Here is an 18,780-nt window from a genome sequence, read left to right on the forward strand (position 1 = left end):
ACCAAACTATGGCTTTCGATGTATTCGAAGATATACCAGGCAAGATAATGGACGGAGGGGTACCCCCCTTACCTGTCCAATCCCTACGCACACTCTAAACTATTGTTACCTAACACATCCCCCCTAGAAGTCTGTAAAGAATTCCTGAGATTCTGATCAAACAATGACCAACACAAAGGCAGGGGGGTTCTCTCCGTCCCATATATGGAATTTCAGGCTGTTCATGGTGAGGGACAGCAACAGGTGGAAAGGCTTGCGGTAGCACCATGCGAAGGAATATATCTCTCTTATGAGTATTTGTGGTTCAGAAAAGAATCGGGAGTATACTCAACGTTTTGGACTGCGTGCTCAGTCCTCCTGACGACGGACTATACATTATATATTCCATATATATATATATTCCTTCGCGTGGTGCTACTGCAAGCCGTTCCACCTGTTAAGAAGAACCATCAGTTTTTTTCGAACGGGTAACGGCATTTTGTTATTTGACGTCTGTGAACAACTTAGAGATCTGGAAAAATTCCATTACAGCCTATTCACAATTGTACTTCGATCAAACAAAAGGCAAGTTAGGTTACCGCGCGAACCAAATCTTGTAGCGCGTTGCAGCGCCGCACCGGCCCGCCTGACAAAATCCGTTTTCCCTCGGAGTTGCCCTCAATGAGCACGATTTGAACTGTGATCAGCATCCAATCAAAATCTGTTTTGCACAGCCATTTATGATATCACTGACCTGATATGGAACGTAACGGAGTGGCTATCGGAGATTGACAAACATAATGCTAAATATGAATATACAGAAGCGTACTTGGATGCAGTGAGAATTTAGAATTGTTGTGGAGCGGAAATGCTGTATGTTGCATGTTCTCGGTTGATTATTAGTGAATTCTTACTGCGTACTTTTACAATCATCACGTGATGCGAGGCCATACATGTAGTAGTGATGTACACTTTACATGTAAATATATACGTGTATTTATAGTACGGCTTTTGACCCCCCAGTTCTTCCCAATTAAAAGAAATGGCAAAGTGCCGGTCAGAGGACGTCAAATAGACCACCTGCAGACTGTCAGTCCGTTGGTCACAAAGGATGTCAAGAGGCCATATGCAGACTGCAGTAGTAGGCGTAGGAGAGTTCTGGAGCAGCCCCACCCTCCTATATCTACCCGACCCCCCCAAACTGGGACTCCCCCCTAGACCGATTCCCCTTCTTCTCGACCCTCGGGATTCCACCCAACCCCGGGGAATAGATCGCCTAGCGACGCCTAGCGACAAGACGCTCCGTTTGTTATTTACGCTGATTTCGAGTCTGTTTTACAGCGTCTTCCACCAGAATCATTAAACACGATTAAAACGCAAATTCATAAAGCGTGCGGCTACTCTTACGCGGTCGTTCGATGTAACGGTGTGTGTACCAGCCGCAAAACATACAGAGGCCAAGACGCAGCCATTCATTTTGTACAATCGTTATCTAGAGAATTTGGATTGCCGATCCAAAGCCACACCTGGACACCCGAGCAACACAAACTCTACGATAAATGCAACGTCTGCTGGATATGTGAAAGGTACATTAGTTCAACCAAAGAATCGCAGGGTCAATGCCCTATCCCAGATGAGCCGAAGACAAAAGACCAAAAAGCGGATTTTGGTTTCAAAAACGACCGCGGCCTCACGGAGTACAACTGCATGAGCTGCGAGAAGCCCATAAAAATTTTTTGCAAAGTGCGCAATCACTGCCACATCATGGGTAAGTACAGGGGCCCAGCACATACCCACTGTAATCTAAAACTACGTGTATTACCAAATCAAACATCAGTCCCGGTGATCTTACACAACTTGGAGAAATACGACGCGCATCTGATGATGCAAGGAGCTCGCGTGTTCAACGGTAGTAAAATCAACGTCATTGCTTAAAACACCAAGAATTACATTTCATTCTCATTTGGTCAGCTTAGGTTCCTCGACTCGTTTCATTTCATGGCTGCTTTGCTCGATCGATTGGTTAAAAATTGTTCCCCAGACGATTTCAAATTACTCTGCGAGAGATTTCCAAACAACACGCACTTGCTTTCATTTACTCTTATGAGTATATCGACTCCTTTGGTCGATTTGAAGAAACCAATTGATTTGAAGCAACACAACATGGTGTAGACCGCTGTGCCACACACATGATTCAGATAAAAGTTTGTTTCAGCCACGGAATTTGAATTTGACAGCAAAAATATCTTCAAAGTCATCAGTGATTGGCTGATGAAGTCTATTCAGCAGATGAAACTGCTTCATTAGGACGTCCAGAAGACATGGAAATGATGGTAACATGCTGGACAGTCATTTTTGATTACCGCCCTGGCCCAAGGCCTAGACAGGCCACTGTGCTAGAATGCTGGATAGTATAAACCGGTCTTTCAGTCACAATTGTCAAACAATTGGTCAGAGGACGCTTTTTATGCAGTGCAGTTCTGCAGACTAATTCGTCAATATTTTGGCTTCAGTGAGGACGCTGAATATGCCAATTAGGCCTTGGCTATGAGCCGTTCTACCGCCGTGCCGAACTTTATTAAAATGGCGTCGCGTCCCAGTCGTGTTTTTCCTACAAGATGCTGCCAAAACTGTAGTTGGCTGTCGGTAAACAAAGTAAAAGAATAAGGACCACGTTTATAACCTTGGAATTTCAACCTAGCTTCCGTATTCATCGAAATCTTTCAGCCACCGTTGGAAATGATTTCGTTTGGAAAATACACGTTTTTGGGATATCATTTGGCAAAGGTTGATGGGTATTAAAGTTTCTAAACGATTAATCTTTTCTTTGAAATTCTACATAAATTGCAGTCGTTGTAGTTACTTTAATTAAAAATTGTTCAAGAACAGAAGGAGAGTTAAAATTGAGGTTAAACTGAAAGTAAATCGACTAGATGCGATTTACAATCCACGCAGACAAACGATAAACATTAAATGTTACAATTATATCGGGCCTATGAATATAAATAAGTAAAAATGACGAACAATGACGAAATAAACAAAATAGAAGGAGTCTGCATTAAAATCAATAAAAATATATGTAATGTGGAGGGACTGTTTCACTTCAAATGATAATCTGAAATGGCATCAGACTATAAACGTGAAAAACCGAAATATTCAGAGAGAACAATCACCCACAGAACATCTAAAACGGTACACTTACTGAGAGCGTTTCTATCAAAATCAATTGTCTATTTAAGCAATTATGATCCGTCACATTTTCTATAGAATGGACAAATTAATGTTCAGTCTTAAGAAAACTCGCCTCTTTTCTGAATAGGGCGACGTCACAGGAGTGGTTTATTGACGTATAGAATACACTGTATCAGTGTATTAATATCACGTTTGAGGCTCTGCAGTGAAAAAGGAGGAACATAAACAAAAAATCAGAGGTCAAATTTGACGAATGCGAGATACAGCCCCTGTGAATCTCCTCAATTTGGCTGAAAACACGCGAACACCACTATTTTGACGGTGCCCTGTGTAACAACTGGAAGGAGAAAACAAAAAAACCTGATTGTCGAGAGTTTTTTCAAAACAAGGAGAATGACGGTCTGTTTATTTTATATCTGCCACAATATCAATTCAAAATAGCCGCGAACGTTTCAGTTCAGAATAACCCTTTTATTACATGTCCCTACTAGTAATTCGAATCAAATCATTATGCTGGTTTGACGTATACTCGTCAGAGTATACTTAAGAGAGAAATCAAAAGATATTGGGAGCCCTTGCTCGTCAGAGTATACTTGAGAGAGAAATCAAAAGATAGTGGGAGCCCTTAGCTATAACAGTGACGAAAGTAATTCTGAATTGACAACAAAACTAAGGTCTTCAATGTTTGCACTTATCAAATATTCTGAGAAATGAAGTTCTCTGACACTTTGTAATGAAGGCCTTGCAGTACGCAGCTGTACCAAATGGCTGCTTTGTAATCGTTGCTGTTTGTCTCGATTCCTCGTAGAGATTATACATGTAACTCTTCAGAATGTATTTGATACAACCAACGGTTCATGCATATGTCACGCAATCCGTTTCTGGACTATATTTTAATCAGAACGAAAAAAACCCCAATAATTTATTGTGTAAATTGGAAAACCAATCACGTCAAGGGGGAATTGTAATCCATTACACGAAAATATTACGTTTCTAATCATTGCTCTTACACACTTTCCTCATAATCGTACATGGTGGATTTATGTGACAAGAGTGCGCTAATTCATAGTGGGAAAAGGCTAATTAATTTTATTTCATTTAACTGTGTACTTTCTTTGCATTTGCAGGATTATAACTAAACGGTTCTTTTGGAATCAGATGTCTTATTGCCCACATGGTGAAAGGTAGGAAGTTTTCTGTTCTAAAGTGAAAGAGAGTCACGAATGTGACACACTTTTTGTAATGCTAATGGGTGATCAACGCTAGTGTGATGTGGGTAAACATGCAGGTATACACCCTTGACCAGGCTCTAAGAAAAGTGAATGAACTACTTCAGACCGTGGTCGTGTCGCGACCCTAGATGGTCTGTTCCAAATGGGATATCGAAATGTGGCAGGGCGCGTAAGCTGAACACAACCGATACGGCTTTTACCAATTTGACATTTATTTTATCCCCATGTCACACTCCTAACTTAATACCGGTTTCAATTAAGCCCTGCATAGAGATGGATCCCTATTTGCCCAGATACAATGTAACGAGATTTCAAAGTGAAAAGTTTCGAATTGTTTGTATAACAGAGGATAATTTCGATTTTTAGTAAAACTTAATTGTGGTATAAAGGTCCGAAAATAATAATTTTCCATTCTTATCCTTTCCCTCTGAATAGTCATTAATATAAAGTTTAATTTTCTACAATTAATATATTCTAAGCAGAAGTACACACAAATGTTTGTTTAACAAAGGTGAAAGAAATTGTCATCGATTTTACGTTGTTTGTATTTCATCTTCAACCTTTCCTCGCTTCACTGAAAAAACCTGTTGAACTTCACACTTGTGTCGTCAATTTTGTAATTTTATTATTTTAACATCGCCACTGCCATTATCACAAGTTCAAAAGAAAGAATATATTGGCTCAAGTTATATTTGTCCATTTGGCCAGAAATCTGGCTGATTGTAAACAGTAAAATAACAGGTCAGACCTGAATTTGAGCGCATAAACAATGCTGGCGCAGCACGAAGCACACAAATACCGCCCTCTCTTGATTAACAGGCGCTCATTTCAAAAGCGCCTTGAATGTACATTGTACATGTAGCCTACATATGTATGATCATAATGTCTCCATAATTACACGTGGATGCCACATCGTGCAGATTCCATGCTGGAAGTCACCCTGCGGGAAGAAGTATAGTAAGAAATGCCGCCTAAGTATTTAACCTTGCTTTATTTGGTCTGGATAGGTGTGCTTGACCTCGGGTCAGTGCGAGGTGAAAACCAGATGCATTTTAGGCCTACGTTGTTTTAGCATGGCAAAAGTGCATTAACCTCGGGTTGTTTTCACCGTGCTGGTCGGATCAGTCTACACAATTCGCGTCCTTCACGATTTCTCTGGACATGCCAGACTTAGGCCTACGCATATCACCATGACCACGTCACACGTGTACACACACTTTGCGTGCACAAATGGATAGGCCCTATATAGGCCTACTGTAGGTATGTACATATATGTACTGTAGGTCCAGCCTGAGTCCAATTCCAGGGTGAGCTTGAGCATGTTGAGTGCACGTTGCTATAGGTATTCTACCTCCATGCATATGATTAGGTGTAGGCCTACCGCTCGAGACTACTTCCAGAACTGTAAGGTTTATAAAAACCTTACAGATAGCCATGTACAAACTCCGGTAAACATGTTTTGATTGTGCCAACCAACCCTTCCATCACAGCTATTTGTGCAACCAAATTTCAAACAAAGTTCTTGGTGAAGTTAGATGTCAGATGGGGAGGTTTATTTACCTCAGCAATTGGTCAGAGAGTACATGCTCAGTGACGCTGGTGACTTTCTGTAGTGTGGATGGGTAAAATGCTCAAGAATTTCACCATTTTAATGAGGATATAGGCCTAGGGTGAATAAACCTTCCCATTTGACACCTTACTTCACCAAAAGGCATGTGTGAACTTTGGTTGCACAAATAGCTGTGGAAGGGTAAGTTGGCACAATCAAACAGCTACAATGTGTTTATAAGTTTGTATATGGCTATCTGTAAGGTTGTATAGACCGTACAGTTCTTGAAGTACATGTAGCTGGAGACTATGGGGGATGTGGATGCTTTGTGTGTTTTAGACTTGGGTGGGTTATATCATTTTGCCGTTATGTTTCATTACCATTATTATTTACGTACACATCCTTTTATTCTAACCTTACCAAGTTTCACTGAGCTGTGTGCTTTCCTTCAATGATCGTGTTTTGTGGTATTTTAGAGCTTTACTTTGGTCATATTTACACATTAAAATTTTAATTTCATGTTCTTTCCTGGGAAACTAAACTGCTGTTTCAAAAGAAAGTCATTTTTCTGTCACATACTGGTACATGAAGATACATGTACACGTACCAATGCATAAAAGTGCATATGGCAGTCTAGATCAGTAAACAGAGCTCTACGTACATTGTATACTCTTTCAATGATGCTGTATATCGATGATGGAGTATGCGTAGGGCCCTGTTTGTGGGTCTAGATATAGACCCAATAATTTACATGTACATGTATATGATCTTCTTTAACAGTTTTCGAAGTAAGAATGACCCACTTATTGAGAATTCCACTCTGCAGCCATTGCTTCAGTATTAAATGCCAGAGATGGATCATACAGCAACATGTACATGTATTGGCAAACCCCTTTCCTTTGATAAGCTGCCGTAGTTGTTCCGACTCCTCATACAAGCCAAGACTCAACCCAATCAATATACAAATGTTGTCTCAGCATCTGCATGAACAAATCTTCAAGTCTGATAAAAGACGAAGACAGATGGAGCCCTCTTCGGAAAACATTCAGAAAAGCATCCAGCATCTAAAAGACCATGGCTTATGGGGCAAGCATGTTGACTTTCTCCCTGAGGTGGATTTCAAACTTCCTAAACTCTACGGGAGGAATATTGATGAGCATTTCCGGGTTCTGGCCAATAAACAGAGTGATAAATACATCAAGATATCAGAAGCGTTGTCATTTGGATCACTTCCAACAATGCCACAGGAGTGGGCATTTATGAAAGGCTGGACAATGTATGATGGGAGTGGAAACCAGACAGCAGTGGACTACCCATTAGAAGAAGCTGTTGTATTTGATGTGGAATGTCTGATGGCTGAGGGTAATTTCCCAACTCTAGCTGTGGCTGCCTCAACAGAAGCCTGGTAAGAATTGTGGATGATTGCATAGGGGACAAAAACAATAAAGGCTTTTTCTGTGGAATCTTTCAAGATTTTCTTCCTGATTCTAATCCTTAAAAATATTAGAAGGCCTGATCAGTGGCACTTTGCTATCAACACAATGAAACCAGTGAAGAGATAATGCAAATATGCTAGGAAATCTTGTGAATTATTGGAAGACAGGAAAAAAAACCAAAATGCTGGATGTGCACACATGTAGATATTGAGCCTACAATGCACACATAAATTCACACACGACAGAGTTGGATAAGGATCTATCTCTACCTTTTGTATGATATTTGTAATCATATGCTGCTGCCCAGCCAATCATTTGTGTACACATACCTACATGTAACGTCCCTCATCCTTTTTCTTTTGCAGGTATTCTTGGTGTAGTGAGCGTCTAGTGGAGGAGCATCTCTCCCTTTCTCCCCGCATCACTCCTGCTGATCTTATCCCCATGGAAACAACTAATTCGTTTAGATTATCCGAATCAGTTCGTTGGAAAGAACGACTAGTTGTTGGTCACAACGTTAGCTTTGACCGCAGTTTCATCAAAGAACAGTATTTCCTGAAGGTATGTGCATTGGTTTTGGGTTCACATAAACAATGCCCCTGTTTATTTGTAATATCATGATGATTTTGTCCAGTTTGTTTGATGTATATTTATAGGGTACTAAAACCCGTTTCTTGGATACATTGAGTCTACACATGGCAGTGTCGGGACTGACTACATACCAACGAGCTTTGTGGCTTGCTGACCGGACTGGAAAAGGAGCCAAGACTCAGTACTTAGCAAAGAAAGCCAGCAAGAAGCCTGCTGGACCTCCTGTAAGTCGTCTATTTGATCAGTAGAAAGATTTCTTGGTATCTTTACTGGTCATTTATAATACTTTTCTTTTCCTTTTGCTGATACATGTAAGCTGCATTCAACTCGACTTGCTAGCTCAGTAAGGGAAAGTACATGTATGTGCAGCATTGCAGCTTGCGACACAGCAGACTTGTAGTTATTTGTTTCAAATGTTCCAACTTTGCATTACCTTTACAAGGCAAAGCGAGTGAAAACTACGAATTTATGGCCTTGAAGTTGAACCTCAAAGTTTTGTCAAAAGGACATTCCAAGATAAATGCATTTGAAAATACCAGCCATTTCAATACACGTGTTCAATCACCTGTATATTGTAAAAAGTCCTGAAATGTAAGGCTTGGAAAATACTAATCCACATTTAGTTACAGATATATTGTTTTAATTAAAGAATAATTCATTAATAAAAACTAGTAAAAGGTTTTTCACTTTATAAAAACAGAAAAACCTAGAGGTCTTTATATTTTTTCTATTGCTTTATACCCGGTACATACTTTTTGTCACTTCGTGAAAAAAATGTGCGCTTGAAGAAAATTGTTTCTGTACATTTCATTACATTTCAACTCGCGCAGTGTTTATGTACAACATCACACACGATGTGTGCGCACACAAACTTGTGCAGAGATAGAGCGTATTGTCTCTACTTTTGCCCTGCTAATGATGTGACTTCTTGTCTCTTCATGAAAACAAAGAAACACAGAGACTGAGCTTTTCGTTGGTTGTTTTTTTGTAGTTATTAGGAAAGTAAACAACATTTTGCTTTGAAACTCTGCTAAGTTTTTCTTTGGATCACAGGAAGTAAAATCTCAAGATCAAAAAATGATCAATTTTCCAGTTTTTAGTCACTTTGTGAAAACACCGACAAAATGGAGCATTGACAAATTTTATTTAAGAGGCCCACTCTTCTCCATGAGCAGTTGAGAAGCACATACTAATATCCAACTTTCATAAATTGGTTTCAAAATGATCATTGGACTTGCTGGAGAAAAATTCTGGAAGGTTGAGCATCATTGCTTGAAAAAACTGTGTTGTAATAATACACAGAAAAAGCAAAGGAGATAGCAGATTCCTTCTCCCCTTGGTTATGATTAATCATACATAAATGGCTGGTTTAGGTGATAGTTTATGATCATGTGGGAGAATGACATGTTGAAATAAGTAAGAAGTTGAAATACTGTGTACATTTATAAGTACATGCAGTGGCATAGTGTTGGCAATAAGCATCCATCTACATGTACATGAGGACTTTGCACGAAACAACTTTGTCAGCCAAACCAGTGCCAAACGGTTACACGTGAGGCAAGTTTAGTGAAGAGGAATGTAATTTCCTTTCAAATTCAAATTATTTTTGTCCAAGGGCACTTACTGATTGACTTGTATGTTACAGTGCTTGCTTATAAAATCCCAATACAGTTCTCACCAAAATGATGATGACAGTATTGGTGCTTGCCATGACCATGTCATTACTAAACAAAATGAAATGTCTGGCAATCAGGACTTTGAATATGTTGCTCTACATACATGTAGACCCACAAAAGTCTAGTAAATTACATGTATGGTCCAAGAAATGATGACCTTCCCCCCAAATGCGTTAGCCTACATTATTAACTTGTTCTAATGAAACCGTTTTACACCGTCAAAACACCAAAAAAACTTTTGAAGATCATTTTAAATTGACTCGCGTGGTTTGAGGGAGAACAGTTCATTTGTTACTTGTTTAGAAATGCCAGCGTGTACATGTAGAGGATTTGTACCCTGGGTCACAGAGGTGGGGGGGGAAGTACCACCACAACCTGACTCCCCAAATTCAAGATTTGTATTTGGTGGGGTACACATGTATATTTTGCAAAGTATAATTTTTTAACCAATATTTTGACAATCAAGGTATAGCTTAATTTTCATTTTTCACATTTCTTTACAGTCCACCAAGTGGCTTGATGCAAGCAGTCCAAATAATCTTGCTGATGTGTATGCTCTTTATAGTCGAGATAATGAAAGGTTAGACAAGAGCAAACGAGACACATTTGTTACAGGCACAATGGAGGATGTACGCAGTGATTTTCAGGTATTAGAGAACTACATTAGTATTATAAAGTTTGACGTACAGTGGACATGTCCGTGCACAACTTTCAAAATGGTGAAACTTTGCATAAATTTTCATTTGTAATCAATCATATCCTTCATTTTTGGAAAGTTGTCAGCAGGCAGCTTGTTGGTATATGTACTACTTTCATGGACCTAGAGTACCAAAGGCTGGCATCATTCAGAACTAGTAAATGCCACACATGTACAAATGAATGAAGTACATGTACATGGTTTACATGTTAATGCCTTTTACAGACATATTTGTGCGTGTGACGTATTCACTTTGGTACTCTGTAGTGCCATACATGTTTATGAGCTCTCAACCAATTTGTTCTTGAAGCATGCCCCTTAGAAACTACTATCCTGCTTCCTACATGTGTACCGTACATCAGTTGTTTCCTTCTTCATGCACACGAAAGCATGTGATACACACAAGTTGTTTTGTGCACAGGTACATGTAGTTATGCTGCACAAAGTCCAACATATATTTGCTTAATTGTTGTGTGACCATCTGGTTTAATATTTCTGCCTTTTTAGGAACTGATGTCCTATTGTGCTAAGGATGTAGAAGCAACTCATGTTGTCTTCACTCACCTGTTCCCTAAATTTTGTGAAAGGTGTGTGGAATTTTATTTCCTATTCCAAAGAAATGTTTTTGTAAGGTGTTGTTTGAATTCGGAACATTTTAATTTATGGGAAGTTGACAGGTGATGTACGTGCACATAACTAATTTTATACAAGTGTCATGGTGAAGTTAGTTTGTAAATATGTGAGTTTATCCATCTTATTTTAGGTTCCCCCATCCAGTAACGTTTGCTGCCACTTTAGAGATGGGTCAAGCCTACTTGCCTGTCAATCAAAACTGGGAACGCTATCTGAGGGAATCACAAGAAACATACGATGACCTCCAACAAGAGATGAAAATGGCTCTGATGCATCTTGCTAATGATGCTTGCCAACTCATGCAAAATGATGGGTAAGGCTCTGAAGAAATGGAAATCATTAAACCTATCAGTCTGACAGACAGTTAACATTTATTGTCTTTTGGAATGTGGGACATGATACATGTATTTCAACACTCTAAGGATTCATAGCACCCGAGATGAAACCAAGGAACCTGTGTATCCCTGAGAGTGTTAAACCATTACATCCCACCTCATAGCAGTTAATAATTGATCCGTTCTCCCGCTGTCTTCAATTCTTTACACTGTTTCTTTACCTTGAATTTCTAGGATTTAATTGAATTGTTGAGTACATGTACCTCAGTTGTTAGTGCACAGAAAGCTGTATGACGTGTATGGACTCGATACGTCCCAGCATTGGTTTAATTGTGTTTGTTACACATGTCTTGATCGAAACCAATATCTTTGCATTTTAAACATACATTTTGGAGTAAAATCTTCATGTAACTTAAAACTGAACAGATATACGTCTATGTATGTATGTTTAAGATCAGATATGAAGAAACAAACTTCCACCATCCCCCAAAATTATGGCATCCCATAAAACTGAACAGATATACGTCTATGTATGTATGTTTAAGATCAGAAATGAAGAAACAAACTTCCACCATCCCCCCAAAATTATGGCATCCCATAAAACTGAACAGATATACGTCTATGTATGTATGTTTAAGATTAGAAATGAAGAAACAAACTTCCACCATCCCCCAAAATTATGGCATCCCATAAAACTGAACAGTTTGCAGTGCCAAGTAAATGATACCTCTAGTTTATTGTTATCAATTGTATGGAAAAGGAAGTAGAGGTACCATTACATGGCCTGGTTAACAGTTCCTCCATTATGGGTGTGGACTATGGGGAATAATCTATGATATCACCATGTGATGTGATTAGCAGTGAGGCTGATTTGTCACCCAGTCATGTGATCATGCTGGGCCAATCAAATACCATTTTCAGGTCAGGTATAAAAATGATCTATTATGATTCCTTTGGGTTCAGTTATGTAGAGGACCCCTGGCTCTGGGAACTAGACTGGTCAACAGAAGACTATAGACTTAAGAAAGAAGTTATCCATAAGAAGTGTAGAGCTACATGGACATCAAAAAGTGTGGAAGAGGAGGCTACAACTGTGTGTGAAATGTCTAAGGACGATGCTGATAAAGATGTAATGCCTGTGATGAAAACATCTCAAGGAGTTGAGATGGTGGTGGGAGATGGATTAACTGAAGAGGAAAGGTTGGAGAATGAAGCAAGACAGGAGCGATTAAGAGAAGTCATGGAAACAGCCAAACGGATACCAAAGATTAAACAGCACATGGTGGGATACCCAATGTAAGCCATTTAGCATTTGTTGGAGGAAGTTTTTTAATTAGAAAAGTTCAATTCTGTGACAGGCAAATCATATTTCCTTTCATTTACAACTTATTGTTCTACTCAAGGCCAATAGATGTAAGTTTAATACTGGACGGATAGCAGTTTTTCTTATAAACAAGCTATTGTCATTTATTTTAAAGGAAAAGTTGTAAACAATCTCCTTATATGGAGATTGGTGCACATGTGATGTGCACTGATTGAAGTGGTGCGCAGCCATCCAATGCATAAGGGACTAGCTATGTGCTTGGCTCAGGAGAATGGATGTGACTTATACCAGAACATCATTAGTTTTCATTTTCCTGAGCTGGTCTTAAACGTTACATGTAGTTTAAGACTGACCAAGCACATAAATATTCCCGTTCATAAATACCATTTTAGTCGGAGAGTCAGTATGTGGTAAATTTCCAAGGATTTTGGTCAGTAATTTACTTTCATTTCCTCAACTACCCACATCCTTGTGCAATTAGTCCGTAAGAATCTCCTTATATGGACTTGGTGTGAATGTGGCAAATCAATCAGAATCGATTAACCTGTCTTGTATCCAGGTGCCAGCATGTGATTCACGCAGTGCGTATTGTCACATCGCAGTGGGCATTGTCAAATGTCATTACATGGTCAAGTTGCATGTTTATGAATAACCATTTAAGACCGACCATGTTTTGAACTCTTGACCCATACAAATGGCTGAACTGTCTAGGAACATGTATTTGTGACCAAGGGAATAAACACATGCATGAAATGTATGTGCTTGGCTGGGGTGGTTTTTGTTAAGACTGGCTCAGGAGATAGTGTGTTTGATGAGCTTCCACAAGTTACACAGGGTTTACCTTGTCCCCACTGTGTCGCTTGTTTGACACAGGGTCAGGGCTCCACTGTATACATCTAGTTAATCAAATACTTCCCCAGTGAACATCATTTTCTTCAACAAGTTTACTTTATTTTAACATCCCTCTGGACATGTAATGGTATGTTCCTTGCAAGTAGTCGTAAACAATCTCCTTATTTGGAAAATGGCACAGACATGGCATAAATGAATACGAAGGGTCTTAACTGTCTTAGTTACTTTAAGTTTAATTTAAGACAAAATAATTGCCCACAGTTAATCAGTGTTCTCAAATTTTAATGAATTTGAGTCAAATAAATGGAAAAAGGATTGGTTTGAGTGACTTGGCTTTGAGAAAGATTCAAATGTCCCACAAAAATCTGTAAATTGACTACATTCAGATGAAATGTTGACGACTGAGTTTGGGACTGTCATCATATTTAATATGAATTTGAGAATTGTCTGTCATTAATTTGCCAACAGGTGGTATCGAGAGCTTTGTCCCAGGAAGGTAGATAATGATTGGGCTCCAGGACCTTGTCTCATTAGCTCTCAAGTTAGAATAGCTCCAAAACTCCTGCGATTGACATGGGAAGGCTACCCACTGCATTATGACTCAAGGCATGGATGGGGTTACCTTGTGCCTGAAAGGAAAGAGGAAGAGAGGAAGGAAGAACTTGAAAATGATGATGGAGGAAGTAAACAAAACCGGGAGACAGTACAGTTTCCTGTAAAGTAAGTGGACTTTCCATGCATCACCCCACAGAAAATTTGGCTTGGTTTGTGAAGTAGATCACAAACTTGGTAAAGGTATTTGCAGTATAAGCCATGGATTATGAAAAAGTTGCTGAAAGGTTGAAATGTGAGTGTTTTTTAGGGATAGAATATTTACAGTGAGGAGGTCATTGGTGTGGGTTTTTAAGTAATATTGCCAGGTTTTCCTGACATTCTCTTGGAAGTTCAGAGCATTGTGAAAGATGTTTCTTAAATCCACATTTCACTTCAGATAGGAATTATGGAATATACTGTAAGCATTGTCATGTAGACACATTTACGTACCCTTTACACAGTGGCTTTCAACACCGTTGTAATAGGTTGAGCTTTAGGGATGTGGGGGAGGTTGTGTCATGATAAAGAGATATCAGTACTAAATAAACAAGTGGTCTTGGGTTTGAATCCTACCCAAGCACATGCAACTCACAAAATTGTTCTGTGCACACTCTCAGACGCACAAGTACTGAACTAAAAGAGCATACTTCATGTACATGGTTGAATTCAAAACCCTAGAATAGTTAGGCTAAATTTCCATCCAAACTTCTTTCAAAACAAGGTGTGTTCATAGAGGATAAAATAGGCTCACATTTTGTGTTCTAAAGAAGTTGCAGACACATAATCTGTTCCAGCTAACTATTTTTTTGGGATAAGGAAATTAATGGTTAACCGTTAACCATTGCCATTGAATGATTTTTCTTTGGTTCTTGATTTAAACAGCAGCTTGAAGAGTTTCATCCAGGACAAGATTCCTGATAACAGTGCACCTTCACTGAACATAAAAACATCACCGATAGACTTGGATTCACAAGCTAGTGTGATACAATCCAATGTTGAAGACTATTGGACTTACAGTGAGGACGAAAGTATGGTAAGCTTAGGATCATTCTTAGTAATTTATTATAGATTCCAAGTCCGCTTCATAATGTTTGCTGTACAGACTCTTTCAAAACTTAATCATGGAACAGGTGTTGTTTTGTGTAGTCACACAGAGTGTCAAAAAATCACAAGGCAACCAAGTTGACATTAGACAGTCAAATTACATGCGCTCTGTGATTATCAAATGAAGGAATTCAACTAAACATAATTAATGAAAATTGTTTGAAATTTTATTTCTTTGTTGAGCTGAGCATAAAAATCCTAAGAGAGAAAAATCCCAAAGTGGCTAAATTTGTCAGCAGAGTGGACTAGTTCTTGGGGACCCGACTTTCAGGAAATAACCATTTTTGCAAGTTTTGGAGGAAGCAGGAAACTCATAGGAACCTTTGGAAACAAATTTCATTGTTGATGGAACGTGGCAAAAACTGCACCTGTGACTAGTGATATGTACATGTAAATCATTCTGACAGGCTAGAGCTGGTGAGAAAGATGCTACCAACTCAGTGCTAACTGTTCATTTCCAACATTCTTATTGACAGTCTGATGATAATGATAGAATACCTTCTCTAAAGCCCCCTGGTAATCCAAAAGACACTTCAGATGATCATAGTCAACAGCCTTACCATGATGTCAAGATACCTGGCTGCTGGTTCTATAGGCTTCCACACAAGGTACCAGTTGTGAAGAGTTTCCTAATTCACAGTGTTAATAAGAGGCCGTCTTAAAACTCTTCCGGAACAAGTTGCTGGTAGCACTTTACTTCACCAGCAAGCAGCTCTACATTTGTTCTGGATCAGTTGTGACAAAGTTTTACTGGCAACCTGTTATCCTGCAAAGGAGGGTTGACATTTGGCCTGATGGGGCCCATAGTAGGTTGCTCCCCTTCCCCTAACAATACTAGCAGAAGAGTGGCCTTGGATTGGTCAACCATGGACGAAGAAATAGACACAAGCCACCTAACTTAGCAGACCAAAGTCTTAACTTCTTGTTTTTTTCTATCTGAGAAGGCATTATTCAGAGGGATGAGAAAAGAACTATTCTTTAGTTACCACAAAAAATTTCTGTACTTGTACATCAATATGCACACATGGCATGTGGTGTTAATGGCCAGAACAACATTTTGATGACATCAAACACACATGTTCAGTCCCAGTTAAACAGTGCACATTCCTATGGAGAGCAATGTTTGTAAAATGAAATCAGACGATACATAATTCTGAATACAGTGAAAGGTTTTGGCAACACCATTTCGCTGAAACCATTCTTAGCAAACTATTTTTAACAAGTGAATCCAAATCCTTGATCATAACCTTTATTTAGACCTGATATGAAAGCAGAATTAGTCCTCAGAAGGTGGTTCTCAGGACAGTTGTTCAATCTTGCCAAAGCAAATCTTTTCATGTAATGGTTCTAGTTGATTGGACTGTGCCTGGTCGTTAGTCACTCTCTGTGGTTTAACAGGTGCCCTTGAGTGGCTAACCTGGTCCAAACCGCAAACCACAGTTGAGGGGAAATATGAAAATGAACTGATTGCTTTGCTCTAGCATCTGAGACCAACAACAATGTCTAGATGAACACTGAGGTGGCTCCCTATGCATGTTATCGCTCTCCTGACAGATGTCATTGTAATAGTTCATATGCTTTCTCAACATCAGAATAAATATTCCCATTGTAACAACAAAACAGTAAATTGCTTCCAAGCATTCAAGTTGGCCAATTAATTTGTAATACATTGTACTTGTGTTTTTCATAATTTGTTTTGAGCTTTGTGAAGTTCCTAACAATGTGTCTTGTTGCTGTCTTAGGATGGTGGATCAAACAAAGTTGGTAACCCCTTAGCCAAGGACTTCTTGAATAAACTTGAAGATGGAACTTTGGCTTCGGCAGGAGGAGCACAAGCCACTCGTATCTTGGAGATCAATAAACTCATCTCATTTTGGAGAAATGCAAGCAAGAGAATTAAGTAAGAGAATTATTCAGTTCTACATTCAAGGCTTCATCCAGAATGAAGTATTGAAGAAAATTACGCTGTTCTCGAAGGTTTTGTGAAGAGTTTATGGTTAAACTACTGAGCTCTAGGGGTTATCAAGTTAGTGTATTAGTAAATCATTTGACTCTAAGGGTTATCAAGTTAGTTTATTAGTAAATCATTTGACTTTAAGGGTTATCAAGTTAGTGTATTAGTAAATCGTTTGACTCTAAGGGTTATCAAGTTAGTGTATTGGTAAATCATTTGACTCTAAGGGTTATCAAGTTAGCGTATTGGAAATCGTTTGACTCGAAGGGTTATCAAGTTTGTGTATTGGTTAAATCATTTGACTCTAAGGGTTATCAAGTTAGTGTATTGGTAAAATCATTTGACTCTAAGGGTTATCAAATTAGTGTATTGGTTAAATCATTTGACTCTAAGGTTATCAAGTTAGTGTACATGTATTGGTTAAATCGTTTGACTCTAAGGGTTAACAAGTTGAAGTCTGCACCTCCCTAAAATATTCCCCCCAAGAAAGTTTTTTTCAAAAAAGCTGATTTAATGGGGTGTCTTGGATGAGGAGGTTATTCTATAAAGAGATTTCTCAAAATACCTGCATTCAAACAAGGGGCTGATGATTGCACTTTTGACAATGATTTTTTAAAATTGTTATTTTAAAAAGTTAAGTGAGAAACAAAAATTTGATACAATGTTCTGCTTCAATCTGAAGTTTGCTTTTTTTTTTGTTTTTGTGTAAACTGTCTGTAGAAGGTAGTGCTTTTACCTTTCTTAGAACAAACTAACCCGTGGATTCCTCACTTTGGCCTTAAAAGTTCACAGATGGTTGTTGGACTTGAGAAGAACCATCTTCCTCGAGCTGTGACCCGTAACCATGACTACGATGAAGATGGTTTCTATGGTGCTATTATCCCTCGTGTCATTACTGCGGGAACAGTCACTCGTCGAGCAGTTGAACCCACTTGGCTGACTGCATCAAATGCAAGGGTAGGTAGAATGCTTACTTGTTGATTTATTAAACTAAGCTGGTTGACTGCATGAGGTACCTACAAGGGTAGATAGAACAGTCACTCCTTGAATTGTTGAACAGGCATGGCTGACTGCTTCAAATGCAAGGGTAGGTAGAATGCTTACTTGTGGATTTATTAAACTAAGCTGGTTGACTGCATGAGGTACCTACGAGGGTAGATAGAACAGTCACTCATTGAATTGTTGAACAGGCATGGCTGACTGCTTCAAATGCAAGGGTAGGTAGAATGCTTACTTGTTGATTTATTAAACTAAGCTGGTTGACTGCATGAGGTACCTACAAGGGTAGATAGAACAGTCACTCATTGAATTGTTGAACAGGCATGGCTGACTGCTTCAAATGCAAGGGTAGGTAGAATGCTTACTTGTTGAGTTTTTGAACAATGTAGTATGTTATGGTATTGTCATTATTTTAGGCAGATCGTGTTGGTAGTGAGCTGAAGGCAATGGTTCAAGCTCCTCCAGGTTATCACCTTGTAGGTGCTGATGTAGATTCACAGGAACTCTGGATTGCTGCCTTACTTGGAGATTCCAATTTTGCTGGTTTCCATGGTAATGATTGTTGTTTCAGTCCAACAGACCATGCATAGCATTTTTACCAAGGTTAAAATCTAAACTCTTGCTGATTCGATA

The 18,780-nt window shown here is 39.0% G+C and overlaps 1 protein-coding gene across 14 annotated transcripts in view; it reads left to right on the forward strand.

Annotated features, from left to right (window-relative positions):
- Positions 1-5,205: 5,205 nt before the first annotated feature.
- The window catches only part of LOC110979608 (DNA polymerase subunit gamma-1-like), a 105,744-nt gene continuing 92,169 nt past the window's right edge, over positions 5,206-18,780 (forward strand). For 10 of the 14 annotated variants that reach the window (XM_087136441.1, XM_087136440.1, XM_087136442.1 and 7 more), the window contains exons 1-14: positions 5,207-5,360; positions 6,733-7,357; positions 7,754-7,949; positions 8,045-8,203; positions 10,159-10,302; positions 10,860-10,939; positions 11,116-11,298; positions 12,284-12,616; positions 13,965-14,216; positions 14,973-15,123; positions 15,671-15,802; positions 16,937-17,094; positions 17,934-18,105; positions 18,564-18,699. In XM_087136441.1, coding sequence (XP_086992567.1) covers positions 5,273-5,360; positions 6,733-7,357; positions 7,754-7,949; positions 8,045-8,203; positions 10,159-10,302; positions 10,860-10,939; positions 11,116-11,298; positions 12,284-12,616; positions 13,965-14,216; positions 14,973-15,123; positions 15,671-15,802; positions 16,937-17,094; positions 17,934-18,105; positions 18,564-18,699 — 2,809 coding nt within the window. In that variant the 5' untranslated portion in view covers positions 5,207-5,272. The other 4 variants (XM_087136446.1, XM_087136452.1, XM_087136451.1 and 1 more) reach the window with 4 other exon arrangements.

Source organism: Acanthaster planci, linkage group LG05, assembly GCF_054643075.1.
Source record: "Acanthaster planci isolate LZ-2023a linkage group LG05, COTS_SCS, whole genome shotgun sequence".
In the NCBI taxonomy this organism is placed as follows: domain Eukaryota; kingdom Metazoa; phylum Echinodermata; class Asteroidea; order Valvatida; family Acanthasteridae; genus Acanthaster; species Acanthaster planci.